The 26,527-nt window shown below is 42.9% G+C and overlaps 1 protein-coding gene across 1 annotated transcript in view; it reads left to right on the top strand.

The window, feature by feature from the left end:
* Positions 1-26,527, top strand: part of RETREG1 (reticulophagy regulator 1) — a 125,734-nt gene that overhangs the window by 33,597 nt on the left and 65,610 nt on the right. The window contains exon 3 of the mRNA XM_068535169.1: positions 5,583-5,613. Within this exon, the coding sequence (XP_068391270.1) occupies positions 5,583-5,613 (31 nt within the window). The remainder of the gene's footprint in view (positions 1-5,582; positions 5,614-26,527) is intronic.

The raw sequence follows: 26,527 nt of genomic DNA, 5'->3' as shown, positions 1-26,527 counted from the left end.
TCTTCATCGCGGTGCACGGGCCTCTCACTATCGCGGCCTCTCTTGTTGCGGAGCACAGGCTCCAGACGTGCAGGCGCAGTAATTGTGGCTCACGGGCCCAGTTGCTCCGTGGCATGTGGGATCTTCCCAGACCAGGGCTCGAACCCGTGTCTCCTGCATTGGCAGGCAGATTCTCAACCACTGCGCCACCAGGGAAGCCCCTCAGCATTCATTTTTATGGTATTTAATTTTCTAGACCCTGAATGTCTGACCTTTGTATGGGCAAATTAACTGAGCGGTCTTTGAAATGGAGCAAAATAACAGATTATATAGGCACTGACCTTTCTATTTTGAATGTTTGTTAAATATTATTTTTAAATTTATTAAATTTATTTACTATTTATTATTTATTTAAGTGATGTTGTCCGTAGTCATAGCTACTGCTGCTGGGCAAAAGGTTTGTGTGTGTTGGTTTCTCTTTTGGCTCTAAGTGCTGTTATTTAAAATACCATTTTGGTATTCAAGTAGGCTGCAGTGAGGATATCAGTTAAATATTTATTACATCCCACATGATGAAACTGGGCCATTGGAAAATGGGCTAGTTTATATAAATGTTTTCTCTGCCTCTGTGGAGAAAAACAATAAGTTCAGGGCTTAAAAACAATTAAGTAACGGTTAAATACATTTCTAAAAATGAATTGACAAATAAATTCATTTTAAACACCAAATTTTTCAAAAAATTCAGGTGAGAACTTGAATTATTTAAAAAATTTGCTTAAGGTTTTCTGAGTAATTTAACTATATCATACATCCGAGTCAAGCTTTTCCATACTTGGAGGAGCTTCTTTCTACCAGGGTTTGAGCTAGTTTTTGTAGATAGACAAAAATCCCTGCTTGGAATAATTGAGCCCCATGAAATTAAGTGAAATAAGATTGATTTGATCAAAAATAGCTAAGAGGGGGTTACAGTGAAGCAGTTGATTCCACTAAATGTAACCCCAGATGGAGGGATGATTTTGGTAGGGGTCCATATAGGTGGAGGCACATAAGAACTGTCCAGGGTCCTAGCCCTGGCGGGGATACTGAAGCTGCTTGTGGGAGGCACTCTTTCCTCCCTAACACTGACCCTGGGACCAGGGGTATAGGCTGTTACGGATGTACCATCATAGTGTTCTGTGGTGCGCTTTAAATCTGGTTTATATTTTAAGTCTTTATGGTTCTTAAACTAACTCATGTGTAAACCATTTAGAAAGATTGTTTTACATGGGTGTGTTTCAAGGTTTGAAGGTGATTCCTTCATTCGCTGTTCTGGGAAGGTGAACAGATCGGTTTTGTCCAGCTATTGCTTTTCTTGAATCTGTAGATTTAGTTTATATTCTTGTACACATTCTTCCTTCTCTCCCTCTTCTCCTCCCCACCCGCCTCTTTTCTGTTTCAGAGAACAGACACCTAACTCTCTACCTTCTAACCCTAACAGGCACCTGGCCTGATACTTTCTGTTTACTTCAGACGTATTAATTCTGCCTAGAGGTGGGACATCCCCGAGCTGTAGGGCTTTGTGCTGGGGTTGGTGAGATCAATGCATGGCGATACCTGTGTTTCTGCCTTGATTCATAACTGATGGAGGAGGAGAACCTGTTTCTCTCAAATAGGTTTGGTAACATTTTCACCCTCTAGGAGCTCCCTCAGAGGAATCTTAGAAGAAATAGCCACTTAACCTATTTTACCTGCAGTCATTCTAGCTCAGTAGGGCAAGGGACCTCACAAAGCAAGCTGAGCATCTCGATGTTTTCAGTGGTGTACAAATTTGGTCCCAGTCTGGGCACAAGTTATAAGGAACGGACAAATGGTGGGGGGGGGGGGCAAGGAGGAAGTGGAAAGACTTTGTGACTGTCCTTTTCTCACTCTCACGAGGACCGTTACCTGCGTTGCCTCACCAGCTTGATGTTCTTGCAAACGTGCAACTTTCGTATTAAGTTGCAGGAAAGCTCTCCACTGCAAAGATTCAGTCCTTTAAAAAATTGGGGTGGTAGGGTGGGAAGAATACCAGTCTTCTAGAGCTAGGTGGCTCCATTTCTCAGCTGTGGAGAGGCCCCGTCAAAGACCGTATTGGTTTCCTATGGCCGCAGTGACAAACTACCACAAGCTTGGTGCCTCAATACAACAGAAATGTCTTCTCTTACAGTCCATAATCAGTATCACGGGGCCAAAATCAAGGCGCGGGCAGGGCCGCGCTCCCGGATTCCTGGAGCGTCCCAGCTTCTGCCGGTTCCTGGTATCCTTGGCTTGTGGGACATCTCTCCAGTCTGTGCCTTTGTGATCCCATCACCTCCTTCTCTGCCTGTGTCAACTCTCTCTCTGCCTTCCTCTTACAAGGACACTTGTGATTCCATTTGGGCCTCACCTGGATAATCCAGGACAGTGTCCCCATTTCATAGCCCATAACTTTGTCATGTTTGGTAAATCCCATTTTCCATGTAAAGTAACATGTTGCAGGTTTCGGGGATTAAGACCCAATACCTTTGGGGGCCGTTATTCAGCCTCCTACATAATCCGAACCTGTTTATCCTGTGAAATGGCAAATCCTCCTTATACCACAGGGTTGTCTAAGGGTCAGACAAGAGCGTGAAACAAAAGCGCCTCAGTCAGTAACGGTCCCCTCTCTTTAGCTCCGACCCGCGACCCGAACAGCATGGGTCTGTTCACCCATCAGCCGGTCCATGTTGAGCGCCTTCCTCTCCCCAGTGCCTCTCTGCCCGAGACCACCTCTCACGCTCCAGCCTGTAGGGCGGGCATTTGTCACAGGCCAATCTTTCCGTCCGGGTTTTCACCAGGGGACGTTGCTCTGAATACAGTGTTTCTACTGCCTGAGGAGAAAAGGAGAGGCAGGACTCATGGCCGTGCTCTCCCAGCGCTCCCGGTCTGTGGCTGAAGCAGCACTGGTGCCTGCGTCGTCCTCTGCAGCCGAGTCTTTTAGGACAAAGGCCCATTGAGCCCCACGCGTGGTCGGCAGGAGCCTGGCTCTGCAGGCCCTTCAGCCCAGGGCCCTGCGGTGATGAACTGGTCTCTGGGCGGCGCAGAATCGGCTTCAAGTTGGGTCCAGAGGCGGGGATGGTAGCTCCGTGGCTTCATCCAGAACCGCCTGGCTCTCATGAGCTACCCTGGCCCCACGGCAGGAGCAGTGAGGAAAGGACCCCCAGGTCACCTGGCCCCTCGCCTCTCCGCCAGCTTCCCCGCTTCCCACAGCATTTTTGGCTGAAGGGATTAAGATTCTCTTGTTACGATTTCATTGTACCCCTCCTCTCCCTCCATCATATCTTTAATACCGTCTTAGGTACTTAATACGAAATAGGTGAGCAGAAGTGTGGCGATACCTTCTTGGGACTTAATCGTTGCAAAACCCAGGGACCCCGTGTCTCTGGTTTCTGAGTCACCGGTGTGGACGCCCTCGGCCGTGATGGATTTCTCTCTCATGGTCTCGCTGTTGTGTGCTTGACTCTGTGCTCCCCAGAATTAACCCCTTCCTCTGGGCTCTGGGGATGCTTCTGCGGTGTGGGAAACTCCTCCTGCGGCCTTCAGTTTTTCTTGACCACCTTCTCCTTCTGTCTCTTTGCCAAAGAACCAGTAATTTCCGCACCCTGCTGTCTTTGAGATGCTCTTCAACGACTGCACTGGGCAGTGGAGGAGGGCTGAGCAGGTTCCCGCACGCCGCCTGTGCAGGCATCGCCAAACACTGTCCCTTTATGCCTTTCCTCCAGCCAAATCTGCACCATCCATTTGATGCCGCCTTCTGGTCGCGGTTGAACGTGGACCCACCTGGATTCGTGGCCTGTGAACTGTAGGCCTTTGTGCCCATGCCACGCTCTGTCATTCCCGCTTGTACCCTGGTGGCTCGTGTGAAACCCGGTTTCGGTCCCCGAGACCGTTCCTGCACCTTTGACCTTAGCCTTCGCAAGTTCTGTCTCCAGCCCCTGCAAGGCTGGCAGTCAGTCCTCGGTGCTTCCTTCTGTCCGGCCCCACCCCGGCCGCTCACTCCCATTGCACCAGCTCCGTGACCCCAGTTCAAGCGCGCTTCTGCTCGGCCTCTTACACTGCACCGTCCTCAGCCCTGTGCTGCCCCACCCTGGTCTACGTTCAGTGATCGCGGCGCTGCTGCGCCCACCGTTCTAACGTCCTTGCTCCCTTAGCCAGCAACTGTACTCATTTTTCCAGTGTTTTTGTTATAATTAACACAATTGTATTCAGATTTCAGGTGTACCACATAGTGACTCAATATTTTATACGTTGTGAAATGATCACTGCAGAAAGACCAGTTACCATCTGTCACCATACAAAGTTGTTACAATATTATTGATTAGATTCTGTATGTGTGCGTTACATCCTCATGACATATTTATTTTATAGCTGGGAGTTTGTACCTCTTAATCCCCTTCACCTGTTTTTGTTTATCTCCCCACCCCCTCCCCTCTGGCAACTATCAGTTTGTTCTCTGTATCTATGAGTCTGTTTCTATTTTGTTTCTTCACTTGTTTTTTTAGATTCCACATATAAGTGAAATCATACAGTATTTGTTTTTCTCTGTGTGACTTATTTCACTTAGCATAATACCCTCAGGTCCATCCATGTTGCCACAAATGACAAGATTTCATTCTTCTTTATGACCAAATATTTCATTGTAATATATGTATACACTACATCTTCTTTGTTTGTTCATCTAGGCAGAAAGCAAAACCAGGTCAATTGCACAATTCTAATAGTCTGATAAAAGGATTCAAGCAGTTCGGAGAAACTTTTTCCTGTGGCTGAATTTTAAGAAGGATTTATCACATGCATCTTTACTGGGGGATACTGAAGAACAAAAGGGACAACACCTTTGGCTTTTGTTCGATGGAAAAAGCAGAAACCACCTCTTGGCCATTTCTTTTCTTGAACTTCATTAAAACTGGTAGCGGGGAGTAGAGTGTCAAGGCATAGTGCAGTGAAGAAAGTCATTGGAGAATTAAGAAAGCAAGTGAGATCTAGGTGTGTGTGTGTGTGTGTGTGTGTATATAAATGTTGATTTCATTTGAGCATAGATACAAGCTCAAAACACCTAAAGAATGAATAGATAAAAATCTCCTTTCTCAAATGGTAGTTGTTTCAGTTCTCCTTTGTCAGTACCATTTCAAAGTTCACCTTAAATACCACCTCTGTTACGGCTGCTTTCTTGACCAGCCACGTTTTCTCTCCTCCCTGAACTCCCATGGCTTATGTTTCTTGTAGAGTTCCTACACCACCTGCCTCGGTTCAGGTTTGCTGGAGTGCGGGTTCGGTCCGCCCCACTGGACAGTACGGTCCCTGAGGCAGGACCATGTGTTACACGATGCTCCATCTTCCGTGGTACCTATCCACGTGTTTTGCATGTGGTAGAACCTCAATGGATATTTGTGGGCAACTTGCCCGAATGAGTTATGGTAGCAGAAGTATACGCCGTATGAACTGATCATTTCTGGAGTTTTAAGATCTAAGCGGTCCATTTTAAATAGCTCAGACTATTTCTAAGTTGGGAAATGCCTCAAGAGGAAAATACCTCCATTAACATTTCCCATTTACTTCTATTGCAGGTGCACAGTTGTGGAGAAGCTTCAGTGAAAGGTAGGGAACATTCTTTTCATGTTATGGCTAATGGAGGGCAGGTGGGAGAGGTGACCGGGCCGCCGAGATGCATCTCTGAAACCGTAGTTTAGTGACAGGATTGATCATAGTAATCTACAAGAGTGGGAACATAAAGAAAAATACAGTCGAAGTGAGGGCGAGGATAAAATCAGGACTCGTTCTAGGAAATAGTTCGTGTCTTGCTGTAATATTGGGCCATGTGCACGCGTGAGAGTCATGATGTGTGAGGATGGGGGTGTTTTCATTGGGGATTTCCTCTCAGACCTCATTTTGGAGCCTGAGCAACGTGCTGTAGTGGGGGAAGAACAGGGCAACCCCAAGTCCCGGAACTCTGCAGGAGCATTCCCGAAGGTTAACCAGGCTGTCGGTTCAGAGAACTCTGGGGTAAGGAGACGAGGAGGAGGGGCTGAGAGGCTTGTAGGTGGGAGGGTGCAGCGAATGTCCACAGGGCTCTGGGCTCCTTGTGCAGCCACAGGCAAATGAGTCCCCTTTTCATTTGCCATCCCCCATCCTGAAGTAAAGGCTCTCTTCTCACATGGAAGAGAAAAGAGGTGGGGCAGGTGATGAGAGGACCAGAATTCACATCACCAACTGTGCATATGAGAAGTGGAAAAGTGAGAAAATGTAAGGGTCAGTGTTCCAGTGAAATGAATTTTTGTAGTTATTTATTTGTTTAAACTCTGCCTTAAGAATACCCTTGTGTGACTTGACAGAGGGATGGTTCGGTGCTCGACTTGCATCAAAGTAGACAACATGCAGTGAAGGCTCACAACGGAAACAAAGTAACGCCTTTAAAAACCCATGAAAAAAACCATAACCTGGTATATATGTACTCTTTTTTTCAAATAAATTTATTTATTTTGTTTATTTATTTTTGGCTGCATTGGGTCTTCGTTGCTATGCGCGGGCTTTCTCTAGTTGTGGTGAGCGGGGGCTACTCTTCGTTCCGGTGCGCAGGCTTCTCATTGCGGTGGCTTCTCTTGTTGCAGAGCACGGGCTCTAGGCACGTGGGCTTCAGCAGTTGTGGCACGTGGGCTCAGTAGTTGTGGCGCACGGGCTTAGTTGTTCCGCGGCATGTGGGATCTTCCCGGACCAGGGCTGGAGCCCGTGTCCCCTGCATTGGTAGGCGGATTCTTAACCACTGCTCCACCAGGGAAGCCCCTATAATGTACTCTTAGAAGCTGTGCTCATGAAAATAATGCTTACTTCAGGTGTAAAGGCTAATTTTATGATCAGTTTACTTCTGCGTGCTTGTTCCTTCATTTTGGAGCCCAGATTTTCATGGGCAGAATGTAAACTTGCCAAAGACTCAGCAGAGGGAGATATGGGCTATAAGAAGGGAAAGCTGATCCTCCAGGCACAGACCCACCCCTGGCCTGGCAGTCCAGGTCCTGGCTTCCGTCCTGCCCCTGCAGACACACTGGGCCTCCTTGGATAAGTGTCTTAAGCTTTCTCTGCAGGTGTTTCCCCATTTGTCAGGTGAAGAAATTGAGCGTGCTCCCTAATTCTGGTTGGAGGAAGAAGATCTGACCAAGTGAGTTAGTGTAATTTCAAAGAAGTTTTAAAAGCTCTTCGAAGCAATACTCTTTCAGATTTACTGATACTCAGTTTGACCCGCCAAGGGCTTTACTGAAGCCCTTGCTGTCCACAGCCCTTCTGAAGTAGTTATAAGTTGCCTGGGAGAATTCCCACTGTGCACTTCCTCTTAACATAGAAATTATTGGAATGTTTGATAAGGATCTGAAAAAAATATTAGCTATTAGTGAGCACAGCAGGACCAAGGCTCTCACTTTGCCAGTGTTGGGTTTGGTCAGGGAGTGAGTAGCTCCTTATAATGCGGCTTTTTTAAGATTTATAATATTCCACTCGTTGGGGAGCTGCCTATGTGCCCCCAGAGAAGCCATGATCATGGAAATAGGCCTTTTTTAGGGAGGGTCTCATTTACTTCAGGATCACCCAGATGGATATTCAGATGCAGCTAATTTTCCATCCTGGTCCCAACCCTGCAGCTAGTGATCTTGTCAAGTTCACTCCTCTCTTGGCCTCAGTTTTCTTACCTGCTGAGTGAAGAGGTGAGAGAGAATCATCTCGAATATCTCTTGCAGCCCTAAAAAGTCTATGATGTGATTTGAGGGGGATTAGTGTTCCTTTCATATTGTTATCCTTTTACCTTTTGGTTTGGCCAGTGCCTCTTTCAAAGTGATTTAATTCACACTAGAAAGGATACTTTCCAAAACTTTTTCACTGCACTTTCCATTGTGTAATTTCATTCTGATTTCTATTGTTCACGTTGGAGATGTGAAATTAAAATATGTTTTGCTCTAATTTCTTTGATGATGATTTGGTTTGTTATTTACAGTGACTCTTGGCATCTGGTACTTGCTAGTGCCGTGTTTTTAACATTGAAAAATTCAAAACCACCTTATTTGAAGAATAAAATACAGTGCTGGATAGGAGGATCTTTGCAGGCAGAAGGAGGTGCTGTTTTGCTCATGTGAGGCAGGTGGGATTAGGATCTTTCCACTTCCAGGGTCTGAGGTGCTGAGCTCAGAAATTTCGCCCTCACTTGGCGGTAGTTAGAAATCAACATTTCTAAATCCTAAAAATGATAAAATATGATCTCAACTACAGTACCTTGCTAAGTGGGTAAACCCTAAGCATACAAGCAAAAGAATTAACATCAATGCAAACACTTTCCACCTTAGGAAACTGGATGTTTCTTCTTTTCTAATATAGGGAAATTCTCCTTAATTACTGGTGGGAATGCAAAATGGTACAGCCACTTTAGAAGACAGTTTGGTGGTTTCTTACAGAACCAAATATATTCTTATCATACAGTCTGGCAGTCATACTCTTTGGTATTTACTTAAAGGAGTGAAAACTTGGGTCTACACAGAAAACAACACACAGATGTTTATAGCAGCTGTATTCATAATGCCAAAACTTGGAAGCCACCAAGATGTCCTCGAGTAAGTGAATGGATAAATAAACTGTGGTACATCCAGACAATAGAATATTAACCAGCACTGAAAAGAAATGAGCTATCAAGCCATGAAAAGACATGGAGAAACCTTAATCATATTACTAAGCAAAAGAAGCCAATCTGAAAAGGCTATGTACAATATGATTCTAACTATAAGACATTCTGGACAAGGCAAAATTATGGAAACTGTAACAAGATCAGTGGTTGCCAGGGGCTCGCGAGGATGGGAGGGATGAACAGGCAGAGAACAGAGGATTTTTAGAGCAGTGAAAATAGTCTGTATGTTACTATAATGGTAGATACAGGTCATTACACTTTTGTCCACACCCATAGAATGTACAATGCCAGGTGTGACCCCTAATGTAAACTCTGGGTTTGGGGTGATTATGACGTGTCAATGTAGGTTCATCAGTTGTAACAAATGCAGCGCTCTGGTGGGGAACACTGATTCTGGAGAAGGCTGTGTGTGTGTGGGGGGGCAGAGGGTATATGAGAAATCTCTGTTTGATTCTGCTGTGAACCTAAAACTGCTTTAAAAAAATAAAATCTATTTTTAAAAAGTTAAAAAAGGAAGAAAAGAGATCAGCATTTCTCCCCCTCTCCCCCCTCCCCACCCCCCGTGACAGCCTGCACAGCTGGGATTCCCAGGTCTGTCCGCCAGGCGTGATTGTTCCTCCTCCCAGCATTGCGCTAGTGGTCTGCGCTCAGGCTCAGAGTGAACCAGGCCTTTTCTCTGTAGGGCTTGTTTAAGGGCCATGAAATTCACTGTTCAAAAGGTGGATGAAATCATGGACCACTCTGCCTTCATTATGCCGTTGTAGAGCTTTTCCATTAAAAAGGAGCTCCTTGAAAAGGGAGCTCTGTGCACTGTTGGCAGGAATGTACGTTGGTGCAGCCACTATGGAAAACAGTATAGAGGTTGCTCAGAAAACTAAAAATAACACATTCAGATGGTCCAGTAATTCCACTCCTGGGTCTCGATCCAAAGGGAATGAAATCACTGTCCTGAAGAGATGTGTGCACACACCTCCCCCGTGTTCACTGCAGCACTGTTCACAGTAGCCAAGACATGGAAACGACTCAGCGTCCACCAGTGGATGAATTGATAAAGAAAACTGGTATATATACACAATGGAATGTTACTCAGCCATTCAAAAGGAAGGAAATTCTACAACATGGATGAACCTGGAAGGCGTATGTTAAGTGAAATAAGTCAGACAGAGAAAGACAAATACTGTGTGATCTCCCTTTTATGTGGAATCTAAAAAAGTTGCTCATAAAAAAAACAGCAGATTGGTAGTTGCCAGGGCCGGGGGTGGAAGCAAGGAGGTGTCGGTCAAAGGGCACAAACCTCCAGTTATAAGATGAATGGGTTCTGGGAAACTAATGTGCAGCATAGTGACTCTAGCTAACAGTACCATATTGTGTACTTGAAAGTTGCTAAGACAGTAGATCTGAAATGTTCTCACCACCACAATGACAAAATGGTAATGATGTGAGGTGAAGGATGTGTAAACTATCCATTGTGGTAATCACTTCGCAATATGTACATCTATCAGATCATCATATCGTGCACCTTAAACTTACACAAGGTTATATGTCAATTATATCTCAGTAAAACTGGAAAGGAAAGTAATTTTTTCCCTCCTATAATCCTAGTGGCTTATTTCACAGACTCTGGGAAAAGGTGCTTTTGTCAGCTAAGCTTAAAGCATTTCCTCCAAAATTTAGCATGAAGATGGTGATGTCTATGTACAAGAAGGGTATTCACAAGTATAACGTGTTATACCTAACTAGTAAATAACAGTAAAGCCAGCATCAAATTTCCGATGTCATCAACAATAAAAATTGGATCATTTTAATCAGATGCCATTCACATATCAATTTTTGTACCTGGAAAGTTCATTTTGTGCAAATGTGATTCTCAGTGTGTAAGTCCTGAGAAGGGCTGGTGCTTGCCCTTTTTCTTTACTAAACAGTAAGCCCCAACTCTGCAATATGAACAGGATTTATACGGAGCAGTCTGTCAACTGAACCAAATTAACATCTTCTATGGCTCATTCCTAGTCTTGGGATGAAACGTGACCCGTGGTATCATGGTTCTTAATTCTCGTGTGACTGTGGCCGCTGACTGAATAATAGCCTCTGTTAACAAAGGAGAAATTGTGCCCATTACCTTTAAAAACATGAAATTGGTTTCAGTTTGGCCTGGTTTTTCTAAGGAAGTATAAATTAGAAAAAAGTACTTTTACTTATGTATACATCGATCATTCAAAATTTCTTTCCCTAATTCTTTAATAGTTTTGTACGTTATAATCCAGATGAAGGAGCTCTTCTCATCATAAATCCTGTTTTACTGTTCAGTGTCAATTTACAGAAAATACAATTCTTTCATCAACGCTACAGATTTTGGAAATTACGGCTGAGAACTCTGGGATTTAATAACAGACATCGCCAGAATCCCGATGCCTCAGCCGGTGTCTTTCACAGGAAGTGGGGAGTGGCTTTCCAAGAAGGTAACGAGGGCATCAGATCTACTTTGCCTTTCCTTGAGCTGACTCTTGGGGTGGGCACAGCAGAGAATTAACAGACGCAGTCTTTCTAGAGCCAGCAGGGGTTAGCAGGAGTTGTGGGCTTTTTGCCTGCAGCTTGGTCAAATCCCAGGACTCCTCCTCTCTCTCTCTCTCTCTCTCTCTCTCTCTCTCTCTCTCTCTCTCTCTCTCTCTCTCACCTGCTCTTAAGAGAAGCAATTCTGTGGCCCTACTTGGTGAGATGAAATGCCCTTGTGTCTTGTCAACTTCCAGATAATTGCCAAAGTGTTCTGTTTCTATTTTTTTCTGGAGAAAAGGAGCCAAGAATTGTCGGTTGTAAAGCCCAGTCCTGAGCTTGCCCCAGCTCATAGGCCCAGAACCAACTGGAGCATGTAAGTAAGAGCCGTCTAATTAATTAACTCCTTGAGCACAACACCATGCTTCCGTTAAAAGTGAAAAGTCATCTAGCATTTGCTAAATTGTCTCCTCTGAGGAACAGAATTTAGTATGAAAACTGCGTATTCCGTATTTATGAATCGTTATCACTCATCAAAATTCCACAGACAGGAGGAATCACCAAGTCAGAAGCACTAAGTAGTCACATGGTAGCTTAAAAAGTTTTCTTTCTTTCTTTGCTATTAGGCACAGCAGTAGTTCTGACTCATGCGTTGAAACTACTAGAGTTTACAGTTTTAGTGTTTTCAAAAGTGCCTATAAAATCACCTTGTAGCTTGTATTTTGTCACCTTTCTGAGAAGGCATACCATGTGGAAGCTTTATTTTTTAACTTCAGCCAGAACTGCGCTTAGGGAGCCACATCTCCATGAGTTTTAAAAGAAAGTCTTGCTGTGAAGGATACATTCGACTGGATTAAATGAAAAATTCTTTTACTCAGAAAAAGAAAATTCACTTAAATTCAGAATATGCTGGATTTTTTAACACAAGCGTATCTGGGCTTGGGGAGTCTTTGGCTGGAGATGCCTGGGCCAGCCTGGGGGCAAAGCACCACTTTGAAAGTCTCTGCCCTGCCAACATAAAAATCCGAATAGGCCTTTTATTCCTTTTTTCAAAAATAATAATTGAGCACAATTCTGTAGTCATAGATCGCACAATGGAGAGTTGAAGCCCTTTTATTCCTGTCTCTCCGGAAAGAACGGACCCATTCAGCAACTGAGAGATGGTGAGCTCTTAGGCAGCGCGGCTGCAATGTGGCGTAGAATTCTTCACCCAGATTCCAATCTGTTGTGTTCATTCTTAAAAGTTGTACTTTGACAATCAGACCAGTTGAAGACAAGTGCGGAACAAAGGACTACAAGCCGTTTTGAAAGCTGTTTGAGGGCAAAGGGGACAATTCTGCTTCTTATCTCTTCACCCTCAGTGGGGTCTCTACATAAAAAGTGTTGACTTCCTAAAAATGCCTCATGCTAGAACTTTAAGGGCTGTTTTTTCCTGTCAGGAGCCCCTCAAGCTAAAAGCCCTCCCTGAAACTGACGTGCATCTTCACAACAGCAACTGATCTATTTCTTAGGCATTAAAAATAAAATGACACAGGAAGTACAAATTACTGTGTATAAAATAAATAAGCTACAAGGATATATTGTACAATGCAGGGAATATAGCCAGTATTTTCTAATAACTATAAATGGAGTATAACTTTAAAACACTGTGAATCACTATGTTGTACACCCGTAACTTATATAATATTGTACGTCAACTATACCTCAAGAAAATAAAAGAAGAAAGAAAATGAAACAGGAAGTACATTTCATAGCCCACTGGCTTCATTGACAAGGGAGACAAATTGTTAGACCTGTTCCTGGCTGTGCATTCCTTTCATGAGTAACATGTTCTCCTTATATTCAAGTAGATTTATCAAGTCAAAACGTGGGCAGGAAACCAGGAGTCAGGCTCTCAGTGAGTCTGGGAGCAGCAGCCCCTGACTTAATACTCAGGGCTCCTAAGTAAACTGCACTCAATATTATATTTTATTATAGTTTATAATTTTCGGTTTTGATAATTTGGGACATTTCTTAAAGCTAACGTAATTCCATAATCTTATTCAGTAACGAGTCCAGTCAGCTTTTTTCCCCATTATTTTAGCTCTGTTTCATCTTTGCTTAATTAAAAATGTGTGTACGTCACTGTTTTCTGTGGCTTCATCATGGCTGTCTACAGCCACTTCATAAGAAGCAAAAATTCCAGCTTTGATCATTTTAATCTATGTTTTCAGATTCTCTTAGGCTCCTTGCTTATTAGGTTTGATTAGGTACTGGATCCTGCATTATTAAGGATTTGAGAATGTAGTTCACTTATAAATATATCAAGTAAGTAAGCTAGACTAATTGTTACCTAGTCGCATTCTTGCTTCAATAAACTTAAATTACCAGAAGGAAGAATGATTAGTAGTTAATATTTCTCTTAACTTTCCCTGGCCTATGCAGTGATTATTTGAACATAAATTAAGACTTCACAGGTGTTTGAAACTTCTTGTTCTCTGTCTGTCTGTCTTTCTCTTTCTCTCTCTCTATTGTTCCTAAACAATATTTATAGTCATATTTGCCTAATAGCATTTAAAACATAACTTTTTTCTTGACTTTAAAAGTAATACATGTGATTTAGAAAACTGAAAATATAGGGAACTTATACAAAAGAACACTCAAACCTTATAAACCCATCACCCAGAAATTAAACTCACTTTCAATTTTATTTTTTCCAGTCTTTTTGTAAAATTGTATCTGATTTTGTTCATTCATCGTTTCAACAAATATTTATTGCGTGCCTTTATTGCCAGTACTTCTAGGCATTAGTAGAATTAAACAAAAAGCAACAACTCTGTCCTCCTGCAGGTCACATTCTAGTGAGTGAGACAGAAAATAAATTACTACAATACATAATGTTAGATGGTGAACGATGTTTAAGGGAAACTGAAGCAGGAGAGGGGATCAGGGAGTGTGAGGGTGGGAGGTGAGGGTCAAGTTGTATTAAAGTGCTCAGGAAAGCCCTCACTGAAGAAGAGTTTTGAGCAAAGACTTGAAGGAGGTGAAGTTGTGAATCATGTCTGGTTGAAGAGCTTCTAGTCAGCAGGAACAGCAAGTGCAAAGGCCCTGGGGCCTGGTGATTTTTGTTTTATACTAGTAAGTTTTTTTTTTTTAATGCAACTGTAGTAACTAGAATAAATGGAATATTATGTAGCTAATTAAGATCATATTGTGAAAGTATGAAAATGGGATATGAGATATGAAAATGTATCATTTATTGCTAATTGTAAAAAAAATTGTAGATTTAAAGCATTACAGGGAGGTATAATGCACAGTACCTTACAGTTATGTGTTGAACATGTCTGGTAGCTCTTGCGAAGGGAAGACAGGTGGTTTTTGTTTTCTTGATTTTGTTTATTATCAATACATTTTACTTCTATAATGAACATGCATAGCCTTTAACATGAAGAGAGACGAAAGATACTCAGTGAAAGGGGAGAGCACCCCACCAGTCAGGGTGAGGCCTGTGACTGTGGACATGGGAGACGACACACCGCTTCAGGTATTCAGTTCACGTAAGGGCTCCGGCTCCTGAGCTGCTGACCGGAAATGGGGCTCTGGTTACGCAGATGGCACGGCCCAGGCCTTGGAAACAGGTCAGGGTTGAAGTGCAGAGAAGCAGCGGGGCTCAGAGGGGGGGCGGGAGCCTCAGGAATACGTCAGAGGCATTACAAGGGGGCCCTGACCAGCCCAAGTGTCACTTGATGCTGAGCTTCATAGGATTGGGGCAAAGAAAAATGACTAATGTGTTATTGAGCAATACATTAAAATGATGAATTTCCAAGGTTAGGTGGTGTTCGAGGGGTGGGATAAAAGTTCTTAAATCCTTCCTTTCTGAGGCTCAGTGACAGGTACAGGTGAAGGGCCTGCGTGCATATCCTCATGATTTAGACACCCCCAGAAAGCTTATTTAAGTGAAATTTGGAAACTCTTTGTATCCTCCAGAGTAAGATTTATATCTCTATCCTTATACTCCAAGCTATAGTCTTTGGGCAATTCAAACAAGAATGAACCTGAGAAGACAGTGTGTTCTCTTCTGGACACCCCATCCCTGGGTTCTGTAGGTCAGCCAGTCTGTCTGTCTCTCAGCTGTCAGTTGTCCATCGGTCAGCTATCAGTCTATCCAACCTGCCTACCTACACATGTTCCTAAATTATCTTTTAATGATCGTATTTTATATATTGAAGGATATATGTAACATACACAGAAGTTGTAGTCATTATAATAAAACAGATCATCATGAACTTCCCCCCAAACAGGATTGAGGCTACTGCATCTCCCTGACCTTCTCCTGCTGCCTTCCCAGGCTAAAAGCAAGCACGGTCCTGATACTTGTGTTCTTTGTTCCTTTGCTTTAAAAAAAATATGTGTGTGTGTTTGTATACACATATAAATATATGTATATGTATTTATATGTATATATGTATATAGATATATATATAAATGCATATAAATATATGTGTATGTATATAAATATTTGTATATGTGTATATATATATATATATGTATACATATATATTTAAATTACATATACATGTATTCCTAAATAAAAATTTCACTTTTGAGGTCTATTAAAAATGGTTCCATATTTATGTAGTCTTCTAGAACTAATATCTTACCACTAAACTTTTACAAAAAGATAAATCCATGTTGCTGTGTATAGCTGCAGTTCCTTCTTTTTTGTTGCTGTGTAATATTCCACCATGTGACTGCACCACAGTTGATTTATATGCTCTCTTTGCATTGGACTTGGGACATTTTTTACCAGACTGTCCACTGCTTCTGTGAGTTTCTGAGTTTACTGCATGACAGTACCAACAGTCACAAAAAGGGAAAAGGCAAATGCCTAACACATAAAGTGAGTGGTTTTCTAAGCCAGAATACTGTATATTTGAAAGCTTGTGTAAAGTCTGCATCCACACTTGGGCTCTGACAGCTGGAATGATTTCCTTGCACGCTTGGCAGTGCTCTAGGGCTGGCCGCCGCTAGAGGGTGTGGGAGAGCTGGGCCATCAGCGTGTTGGAGAGGCTGAGGATAACATGCCTGCTGTTGAGGCCTAGCTGCGTGGCACCAGTGATTTTAGTACGTGCACATTTCAGCGGGACAAAAACACCAGTGTCGCTTCAGTTACAGTAAGATCCAATTAAAGGTTACACCTCTATCTGTACAGGTCTGTGCCAGGTTACGCACACATTTTAACGTAGGCGGGGTGAAAAAATGAACAAGGATGAAGAGTAGTGATAGGCTGCATCAAAGGAGAATAAGACAGACTGGGTGGGGAGGAAATTCACGTACAAATGGCCCAAAACAATGACAGATGACTCTGCTTCTCAGTTTAGAAACAGGCTGATGCTCGAGGCCTCCAAGAACTCAGCAGTATTTTGAGTGTATCACCCTGTTTACTGTGTATTTCTATCCAGTGTCTCAAGAAATCTTCTGAATGTTCTTTATTACGTGCTGTCCAGAGTCTCCTTCCCTTGCTGGTCCCTGACTTAGTACTTTTTCCTCTCTTGGAAATGAATGGAAACCCATGGATTTTTCCCTCCCACAGAGCTCTAAATAACCTTGAATCAAGAATCTCAGAAAATGGCTTAATTTCTGGTTTCATGGAGAGAGGACTTCTTGTGAGTTGTTTGCCCCAGGCCAGCAACTGACCTGTGAAATACTGAGGGCAAAGGTCCCTGCTTGTTAGAAACGTGTATGAAAGAAAGGGCTGCCAAAGTATGTCCTAGACCAAATAATCCCCCTACCACCCACCTAAAGATGTCTGCCTCCTAATGCCCAGCACCTGGGATTATATTCCTAACATGGCAAAAGGAACTTTGCAGATGTGATTAAGTTGAGGATCTTTACGAAGGGAGGTGATCCTGGATTACCCAGACGGGCCAGTGTAACTATAAGGGTCTTTGTGAGAGGGAGGCAGGCAGGCAGGCAGAGAGGAGAGAAGATGCTGCTAGCTTGAAGATGGGGTGTGGCGCCATGAGCCAAGGACAGGCAGCCTCCAGAAGGCGGAAGAGCCAAGGAAACGGATCTTCCCCCAGAGCCTCTAGAAGGAATGCAGCCCGGCAGACCCATTTTAGATTCTCATCACCAGAACCGTAAAATGATAAATCGGTGCGGTTTGAAGCCACTAATTTGATAATTCGTGTAGCAGCAATAGGAAACTCCCATAGTGTTCCTTATGATATGAAAGAACCGGCTTGGTTTGAAAATGTCGAGGGTGGGTTTACCAACTCACATCTCCACCCACTGAGGAAAGGCAGTTTGACCCCAGTATGTGGGAGAACTGCGTCCTGAAACAAGGAGGGTTAGAGTGATGCCAGGCGAGGTGACGAAGCACTGGGAAAGGACAGGGAGCCCAGGGTGGCCTGGGGGAATGTTCCCACTGGCACATAGGAGAGCTTGAAAAGGAAACACGAGGTCAAGATGGTCCAAAAGAGTCCTGAAGACGCCGTACTTGGAAGCCAGGGGCAAATATTATTTCACGGAGGAGGCTATTGACAGTTTCCAGGAGCAAATTGTATTAAAACATTTGTAGGGACCTTTGTAAATAGTTGTCCATGCTTTTGTTTATGTGCAGAGGAAGAGGACGTCTTTTGGGGTAAGAATACGAATTCAGGGGCTTAAGGATGAGATGAGGGCTGAGAAAATGGAGGTAGGTCGCGTGAACCACGTATTAGAAAATATTAGTGTTGAATGAACGCAGAGAGATTAAACAGTGGCCAGGAAAAGCAGCAACTTGTCTTTTGTTGTTGTTGTTTACATTTTTTTATTGCGGTAAAATACACATCATGTAAAATTTACCATGAGTGACATTTAGTACATTCACAATGTCATGCAGCCATCACCACTGTCTAGTTCTAGAACAGTTTCGTCACCCTCAAAAGGAAACCCTATAATTATAATGCCCATAATCACTTCCCATGCTCGCCTCCCCCTAGCTCCTGGCAGCCACTAATCTGCTTCCTGTCTCTGTGGGCTTTCCCTATTCTGGATATTTCTTATAAATGGAATCATACAATATGTGGCCTTATTGTTCCTGGCTTCTTTCACTTAGCATGATGTCTTCAAGGTTCATCCATGTTGTAGCAAGTATCAGTTCCTCACTCCTTTTCGGGGCCGAATAATATTCCATTATTTGGATGTACAGCATTTTACTTGATGGACGTTTAGATTGTTTCCACTTTTTTGGCTGTTGTGAACAGTGAACAGCTTGGTTTTCTCTTGTGTGGTTTTGTTTTCGGGATAGAAGGGTGTGACTGTGTGGGAGAAGATGGGGACACGGCAGGGCGGGACTGCTGTGGTCCATGCTGCCCGGTCGCTGGGTAGAACTTGCAGGGAGAGTCACTAGGGGGCAGGATGATGTCCGGGGGAGAGGTGGACCTGGGCAGGCGATTCGCTTTGCTTTTCGTCCATAAATGTCCTCTGGAGAATTGAAGATGGTGTAATATAACTTGGCAAATGCTGGAATGCCTGCTGGGGAAGCTGGATTCTAGGCAGCCTCCGTGCCTCCAGCAGCGAGAGCACTGCTTCTAAAGGAGGAATCCAAGAATGTGCCCTTCACTTGTCATTTTAGTCATGTGTCCTTTAAAATAATTTTTTGAAAGAGAAGGGACCATACAGGAAGGAGGGGAATGGGAGGGTACCTTATGATTTAGAGGTACATCGTAAAAGGAGGAAAAAGGCCGTGGTGTCGTATCCTTATTGGGGTAGATTGCATTACTCATGTGCTGTTTCAGTTTTTTTGAAGGCTATTCTTACTTGTGCCTGTTTTTAATACCTGAACAACTGGGAGAGAGAACTTATAATCCTGCAGTCATTTGGCTTGTATTCTTAGAGAGTATTTTTAAACTCAACTTTCAGAGCCCTCCAACGTCATTTAAAGCACAGGAAGTGCTTTCAGTATTCATTTCTCCTAAAGTGCAAGTTTTAGATTTTGAATAGCATTTTTACTTCCACTGAAAACACATTTTAGCATATCTTTTCCTTGGTGTTTGGGGTTTTTTCGGGGGGAGGGGTCAGTTGTTACCTTTATTAAAATGAGTGATATTTTCAGTCATGACTCAGGAGTCATCTGCTCTGGAAAGAAAACTAAGCTCCAAAGCTTATCAAGCTAAACATCCCCAAGTCAAATGGATGATTATTTTGAATAAATCACACTTTTAAATACTTTTTTTTTTTTCCCTGGGGCTAAGTTGGAATGAAATCATCTTCCTTTAAAGGGCTTTTAATGGCTGCACCATGCTTGGAATATGTAATGAAACCTCAGTGATTGAGAGGATTTTTAAATGAAAAAGAAATTTGTATTTTTAAATTGAGAAATGGATCTGAAATTGACTTGGGGTCACAACAGGATTGTCCCAATCTAAATCCTCAGTAAACTGGACTAGGAAAGACTGCCCTTCTCCACACTCTTGCCCACATGTGAGCTGTCCCATGAATACATAGGCGATTGAGTTGGACCACTTCTGCTTCCCTAATGAAAGGGGAAAAGTGACCCTGGTTGGAGGAATTTGTTTATGCTCTTTGTGTAGGGCACATAGAAAGTTAGAGATCGACTTAGAAGTTTGTCTCTGTTCCTTGTTCAAGGCATGAAAGTCCTCCAGCAGTAAAAGAAGAATACAAGGCTTACAATAAATGAATTTTCTCCTGCTGGTTAGAATATGAGATTGATAATTTAATCAATCAATTTTAGCTAAAATCCTAGAGAAAGCTTTTCAGCATTTACTTACTACCTTCTTATTCTTCTGTCTTTGAAAACCAGAACAGTTTTACCCAGTAATAATTTCAGGATATGAAATTGTTGGAAAACTTGACATGATGATGCCATATTTGTATGTATTCATATAGTCAGAGCTAAAGGGCTTTGGAAAACCTGCTGTTAACAGAACTGAATGTATTGTATACCTTTATTTTTTATGGAAGGGTTTCATTGTACACATTGAAAGGGGAACTTGGAAGAACCAGAGATATCCTTAGGCAAAATCATCCATCTATTTCTGTAGCCAAAATTAATGCTGCTGAAGCAAGAGTTATTGTTTTGGGATCAAAAGTTAAGTTCCCATTGTTGGTAACACAGTCATGGTTATTATTCAAAGAAAGTTAATAAAGAGCCAGGCTCTGCGAGAGGATGGTGGAAAGTGAGTGTGGAATGTATTAAAAATGGTTCTTTTATTCTGAGGAAACCCAGTTTTCCTGTTATTTGTTGAGGAGGTCATTAACCCTCAGTGCTTTCCCTCCATAAAATCTCTTTCATCTCGGGCCTGACTCTGAAATCCTTCACTTGAACTTCTTGTGGCATTTGTAACAGGATGAAACACCTTACAGATGTCAATCTTTTGGGTTGTGAATGGAGAAGGGGAGGTGACAGTGTCCATGGTCACCCTCTAGGTCTCTATAGAGCTGCTATTTTGGATTCCTGCTGAAACTCTGGGGCCACTTGCCCTGTCGGTGTCTTGAGCTTGAATCCGTGGCTCCATTCTTCCAACATTTAGTAGATGCCTGCTGTGTATAAGGCACTGTGCTGGATGTGTGGCATAGAACCTCATATTCTGTCAAGATTTTATTGTATTTTCCTTGATGCTGGAACAAGGGGTAAAGTTCTCAGACGTCTATCAGAGAGGTGGTACAGATAATAAGAGAGTTGTGCATTGTCAGGCATGGTTGAAGCTGTGTCAGTTCACTTTTTAAATAATTCCTAAAAGAGTCTATTGCCGTTTGCTCTACGTAAAAGGAGAAAGCCAGTGGCACCAGAATGAAAATGGCTGTATTACATCATCAGGAAAAGTTTTTATTGGTACATTATGCCTGGAGGGGAGGAAGTCTGTGGTTATATTTAGATTGATTCTGTTTTGCTCACTGAAACGGTAATTTTAAGACAAAGTAAGAAAAAGGAAAGGGAGGGATACTTGAAGAAGGCCACCAAATTTATTTTGTACATATTGATTAATATGGTATTAATTTTTATGTATATTGAATCAGCACCCTATTTTATTCCTGTTTTCCAATCACCTGTTATAATTATATCTCATTTAAACTATAAAAGCATCTTTGAAGTAACATGTTGCTTCTACCAATGCATCTTTTCAAATGTTGAATGTTTCTTTATCAAGAATATGAAATTTCAAGATTTCTGCTGTGGAAAAACAGAGGTATCAAAGGAAATTTTTTAATTTTTTTTTTTTTTTTTTCCTCTTGGGATTTCAGTCATTTGACTCCCATAGCTTCGCCTTTTATGACCTGTGAAGACCAGCCTTGTTTAGATGCTGTCACTGAGGGATAAAGGTTTTTAGCTCACTGCCTGTATGATGCATTTTGTCACAACCCAGCAGTGCCTCTGGCCCAGCACTCCTCCCGGGCCCCCCCCCGGGGTAACAGTGACCCCCAAATGACCCAGAGCAGCCCACTGGACAGCGAGAACCACGAGTCTGGAGACGCTAATTTACCTGTCTTTCCAAGGAAGCTTCTGTGCTAACAGCAAACAGAAACCCCTCCATCCAGCGTTCATGAAGGAGGGATTATTTATTTGGACTCAGTATCACATGGAGGCTGAAACCAAGAAATGTAAGGAACCAGGGGCTGGAAAGTGACCAGAACAGAAGTAGCTAGAAGGTGCCCCAGGAATCAGAGGGAGCTGGTGGGAAGCTTGGAGTACAGCGCAGGGCAGTTGAAGAAGGGGAAGGCCCCAATGATTATGATGGTAAACTGTGGAGAACTCTTATCTGTTAGTGCCTGATATTTGCCAGGCGCTGTGCTAAATGCTTTTTCAGCATTACCTGGTTTACCTTCATGACAATTCACGAGGCAGGAAGTATTAGCTCCGAGACAAGGACACCACAGCTTGGTTAACTAACTTGACCACAGTGATGGAGGGAAGATTTCCACTCACATCGACCTCCCCTCCAAAGCACTGGGTTTATCTCGACGTTCTACTGCATCCCTTACCAAACTGCTTATATTTCGTTTTCCAGAACATAGCTTCTTAAACAGTATATAGGCAAATAAGGGTAGAGTTAAGAATTTTAAATGTTTTCATCACATGCCAACAGTAAAGAAGCAAATAGAACGCTGGTCACCAGTGTGCAAGGGTTAGAGATGCCATGGCGGGGGCCTGAGCTGGGTGGAAAGGAGCCCTGACCGGGCAGTGGAGTGGGAAGGGGTCTCTGAAGTTTGGAGAGTTATGCTTCTTGTCACTGAAATATGTTTCTTTGCTCTTGCTAAAAATTTATTTTTCATAGTTTTAAGCCTTGTTTTCATCACAAAAATGAGACTGTATTTTACTAAAAATATGTTGATTTCTGTCATATCAACTAATTTTTTTTTTGGCATAGAATTTCTCCTTACACGTAAAAGAATTAAATCTTAGGAGTTAACGTGTCACCAATGGAAGACACTTTAAGCAAATAAGGTCAACTCTTGGGCCTCAGTTTCCTTACTGGCTAAACAAAGTGAACAGGCTTATTTTAAAGCTATGCTAATCAAGGCAGAGTAGAGAGTCCAGAAATAGACTCACACATATGTAACAACTCATTTTCAACAAAGGTTCAGAGGCAATTCAGTGGAGAAAGGATGACTTTTTAACAAATAGTGCTGGAAAAGTTGAATATCCATAGGCAAAAACAGAAACTTTGATCCATACCTTGTACCACACACAGAAATTAACTTTAAAAGGGCATTAAAACATAGGCCTAAATATAAACCTAAGTCTGTAAAACTTCCAGAAGAAAACGTAGGAAGTCTTCATAACCCCGGGTTAAGGAAGGAGTTTTTGGATATAATACTGTAGACATGATCCATGATCTCTTTCTCCAAAAGAGAAAAATGATAAATTGGACTTCATCAAGATTAAAAAACTTCTGTTCTTTAACTGGCACTATTAAGGGAATGAAAAAATCGAGGCACAGATTGACAGTGTTCTGTAAATCGTATATCTGACAAAATATTTGTATCCAGAGTCTGTAAAGAATTAAAACTTAATAAATAAACAACCCACTGGAAAAAAGTTCAAATGATTTGAACAGATACTTCAACAACGATAAACACAGGAAAAGATGTTCACCATCAACCAGTGACTAGAACTGCTCATGAAACCACGGTGAGATACCCTCACACCTATCTGAATGGCCAGAATTGTATTTTACTTTATTTTATTTTTGGTTGCACCACACGGCTTGTGAGATCTCAGTTCCCCGACCAGGGATTGAACCCAGGCCGTCGGCAGTGAGAGCTTGGAGTCCAAACCACTGGACCCCCAGGGAATTCCCTGAATGGTCAAAATGTTAAAAGACTGAACGTACCCAGTCTTGCGAGGGCGTGGAGCAGTTGCAGTTCTCATATTCTCACATTCATATAGTCTGAATGAACGTCAGACTATATACAACTGTTCGCTAAAACAGCTGGGCAGTTCTTAAAAAGATAAACATACACCTACCATGTGATTCAGCCATTCCACTCCTAGGTATTTACCCAAGAAAAATGAAAAGTGTCCACACAAAGCCTTGGACATGAATGTTCATAACAGCATTATTTGTTGTAGCCCCAAACTGTCCATTGACAGGTGATGGATGAGTAAATTGTGTGTATCCATACAATGAACCCTGCTCTACAATGAAAAGGAATGAATTAATGGAGCAACATGGATGAATCTCAAAATAATTATGCTGAATGAAAGAAGCCGGACAAAACAGAGTACGTGCTGTATGATTCCATTTGCAGAAATTTTTAAAAATGCAGACGAATCTGTAGTTACAGAAAGCAGATCAGTCCTTGCCTTGGAACAGAGCGGGTGGTACACGGAAGGGCGAGAGGGGGGAGGGAGTAACAAGGGCACCAGGAAACTTGGGGAGGGCGATGGAATTGTTTATTATGCTGATTTTGGTGATGGTTTCACAGGCATGTACATGTGTCAGACGTTATCAAAGAGTGCTCTTTATTTTTTATTTATCTGTTTTTAAAGGCCAAAGTAGGGCCATGTGCTTTATTTATTTATTTATTTATTTTAATTAATTAATTTATTTTTGGCTGCGTTGGGTCTTCGTTGCTGCGCGTGGGCCCCCTCCAGTTGCGGCGAGCGGGGGCCACTCCTCATTGCGGTGCGCGGGCCTCTCCCATTGTGGAGCACGGGCTCCAGGTGTGCGGGCCTCAGCAGTCGTGGCACGTGGGCCCAGTAGTTGTGGCTCGCGGGCTCCAGAGCGCAGGCTCGGTAGTTGTGGCGCACGGCCCAGCTGCTCTGCGGCATGTGGGATCCCCACGCCCGGACCAGGACTCGAACCCGTGTCCCCTGTATTGGCAGGTAGACTCGTTTTTTTTTTAAATTTATTTATTTGTTTTTATTTTTGGCTGCGTTGGGTCTTTGTTGCTGCGTGCGGGCTTTTCTCTAGTTGCGGCGAGCAGGGGCTACTCTTCTTTGCGGTGCGTGGGCTTCTCATTGTGGTGGCTTCTCTTGTTGCGGAGCATGGGCTCTAGGCACGCGGGCTTCAGTAGTTGTGGCACTCGGGCTCAGTAGTTGTGGCTCGCGAGCTCTAGAGCGCAGGCTCAGTACTGTGGCGCACGGGCTTAGTTGCTCCGCGGCATGTGGGATCTTCCCGGACCAGGGCTCGAACCCGTGACCCCTGCATTGGCAGGTGGATTCTTAACCACTGCGCCACCAGGGAAGTCCCTCAAATAGTGCTCTTTAAATATGCACAGTTTATTATATGTCGAGTACACGTCCGTAAAGCTGTTTAAAAGAAAACAAAGCGGATACAGCAGTCGATACCAATACATGAGTGAGAACACAAATAGAAGTAGGAGCTGTTCTGTTTAGACGCCAGCAGGAATTTTCTAAAACTTTCTACCGGGTGATTCCAGAGCTAGTTCCGACACCCTTCCACGTGGCTGAGATGTCCCTTCACATGTGGTGTGTGGCGTCTATTTCTTTTAGCCGAAATGATTAAGAGGTCCTTTGACTTTTGAGAATAATGTGTTACACATTTAAAAAAGAAAAAAAGTTGCTTTCTGGAGGCACAGTGCAAAGACAGACAGGGTAGGCCTGAATTCTGAGCTGTGTTCGCTGGGCCATGGCTTTCCGCCTTCTCATCTGCATGTTGTAAAACTATTTGCAAACGAAGCAACTGACAAAGGATTAATCTCCAAAATATACAAGCAGCTTACGCAGCTCAATATCATAAAAACAACAACCCAATCCAAAAATGGGCAGAAGACCTAAATAGACATTTCTCCAAAGAAGACATACAGATGGCCAACAAATACATGAAAAGATGCTCAACATCACTAATCATTAGAGAAATGCAAATCAAAACCACAATGAGGTATCACCTCACATCAGTCAGAATGGCCATCATCAAAAAATCTAGAAACAATAAATGCTGGAGAGGGTGTGGAGAAAAGGGAACACTCTTGCACTGTTGGTGGGAATGTAAATTGATACAGCCACTATGGAGAACAGTATGGAGGTTCCTTAAGAAACTAAAAATAGAACTACCATATGACCCAGCAATCCCACTACTGGGCATATACCCTGAGAAAACTATAATTCAAAAAGAGACATGTACCACAATGTTCACTGCAGCTCTATTTACAACAGCCAGGACATGGAAGCAACCTAAGTGTCCATCAACAGATGAATGGATAAGGAAGATGTGGCACATATATACAATGGAATATTACTCAGCCATAAAATGGAACAAAACTGAGTTATTTGTAGTGAGGTGGATGGACCTAGAATCTGTCATGCAGAGTGAAGTAAGTCAGAAAAACAAATACCATGTGCTAACGCATATATATGGAATTTTAAAAAGTGTTACTGATGAGCCTAGTGGCAGAGCAGGAATAAAGACGCAGACGTAGAGAACGGACTTGAGGACACGGGTGGTGGGGGGGAAGGGTAAGCTGGGACGAAGTGAGAGAGTAGCACTGACATATATACACTGCCAAATGTAAAATAGATAGCTAGTGGGAAGCAGCTGCATAGCACAGGGAGATCAGCTCGGTGCTTTGTGTCCACTTAGAGGGGTGGGATAGGGAGGGTGGGAGGAAGGTGCAAGAGGGAGGGGATATGGGGATATATGTATACGTATAGCTGATTCACTTTGTTATACAGCAGAAACTAACACAACATTGTAAAGCATTTATACTCCAATAAAGATGTGAAAAAAAAAACAACCACCAAAGAGGGCTGGGTGCTTGGAGGACAACAGGTTCTACTGACTCTGAGACCCCCCACCCCCACCCTTCCCTGGGCCTATCTTCTGTCTTTCTAAAGCCCTGTCACCTGCTACTGTTGTATATAGTTGAGCAAAATAAAATATACTTGTGCTTTAACACCCCACCCCCAACTAAAAA

The sequence above is a fragment of the Eschrichtius robustus genome, chromosome 2 (assembly GCF_028021215.1).
Source record: "Eschrichtius robustus isolate mEscRob2 chromosome 2, mEscRob2.pri, whole genome shotgun sequence".
Classification (NCBI taxonomy): Eukaryota; Metazoa; Chordata; class Mammalia; order Artiodactyla; family Eschrichtiidae; genus Eschrichtius; species Eschrichtius robustus.
This window is presented reverse-complemented; position numbering and strand designations above follow the sequence as displayed.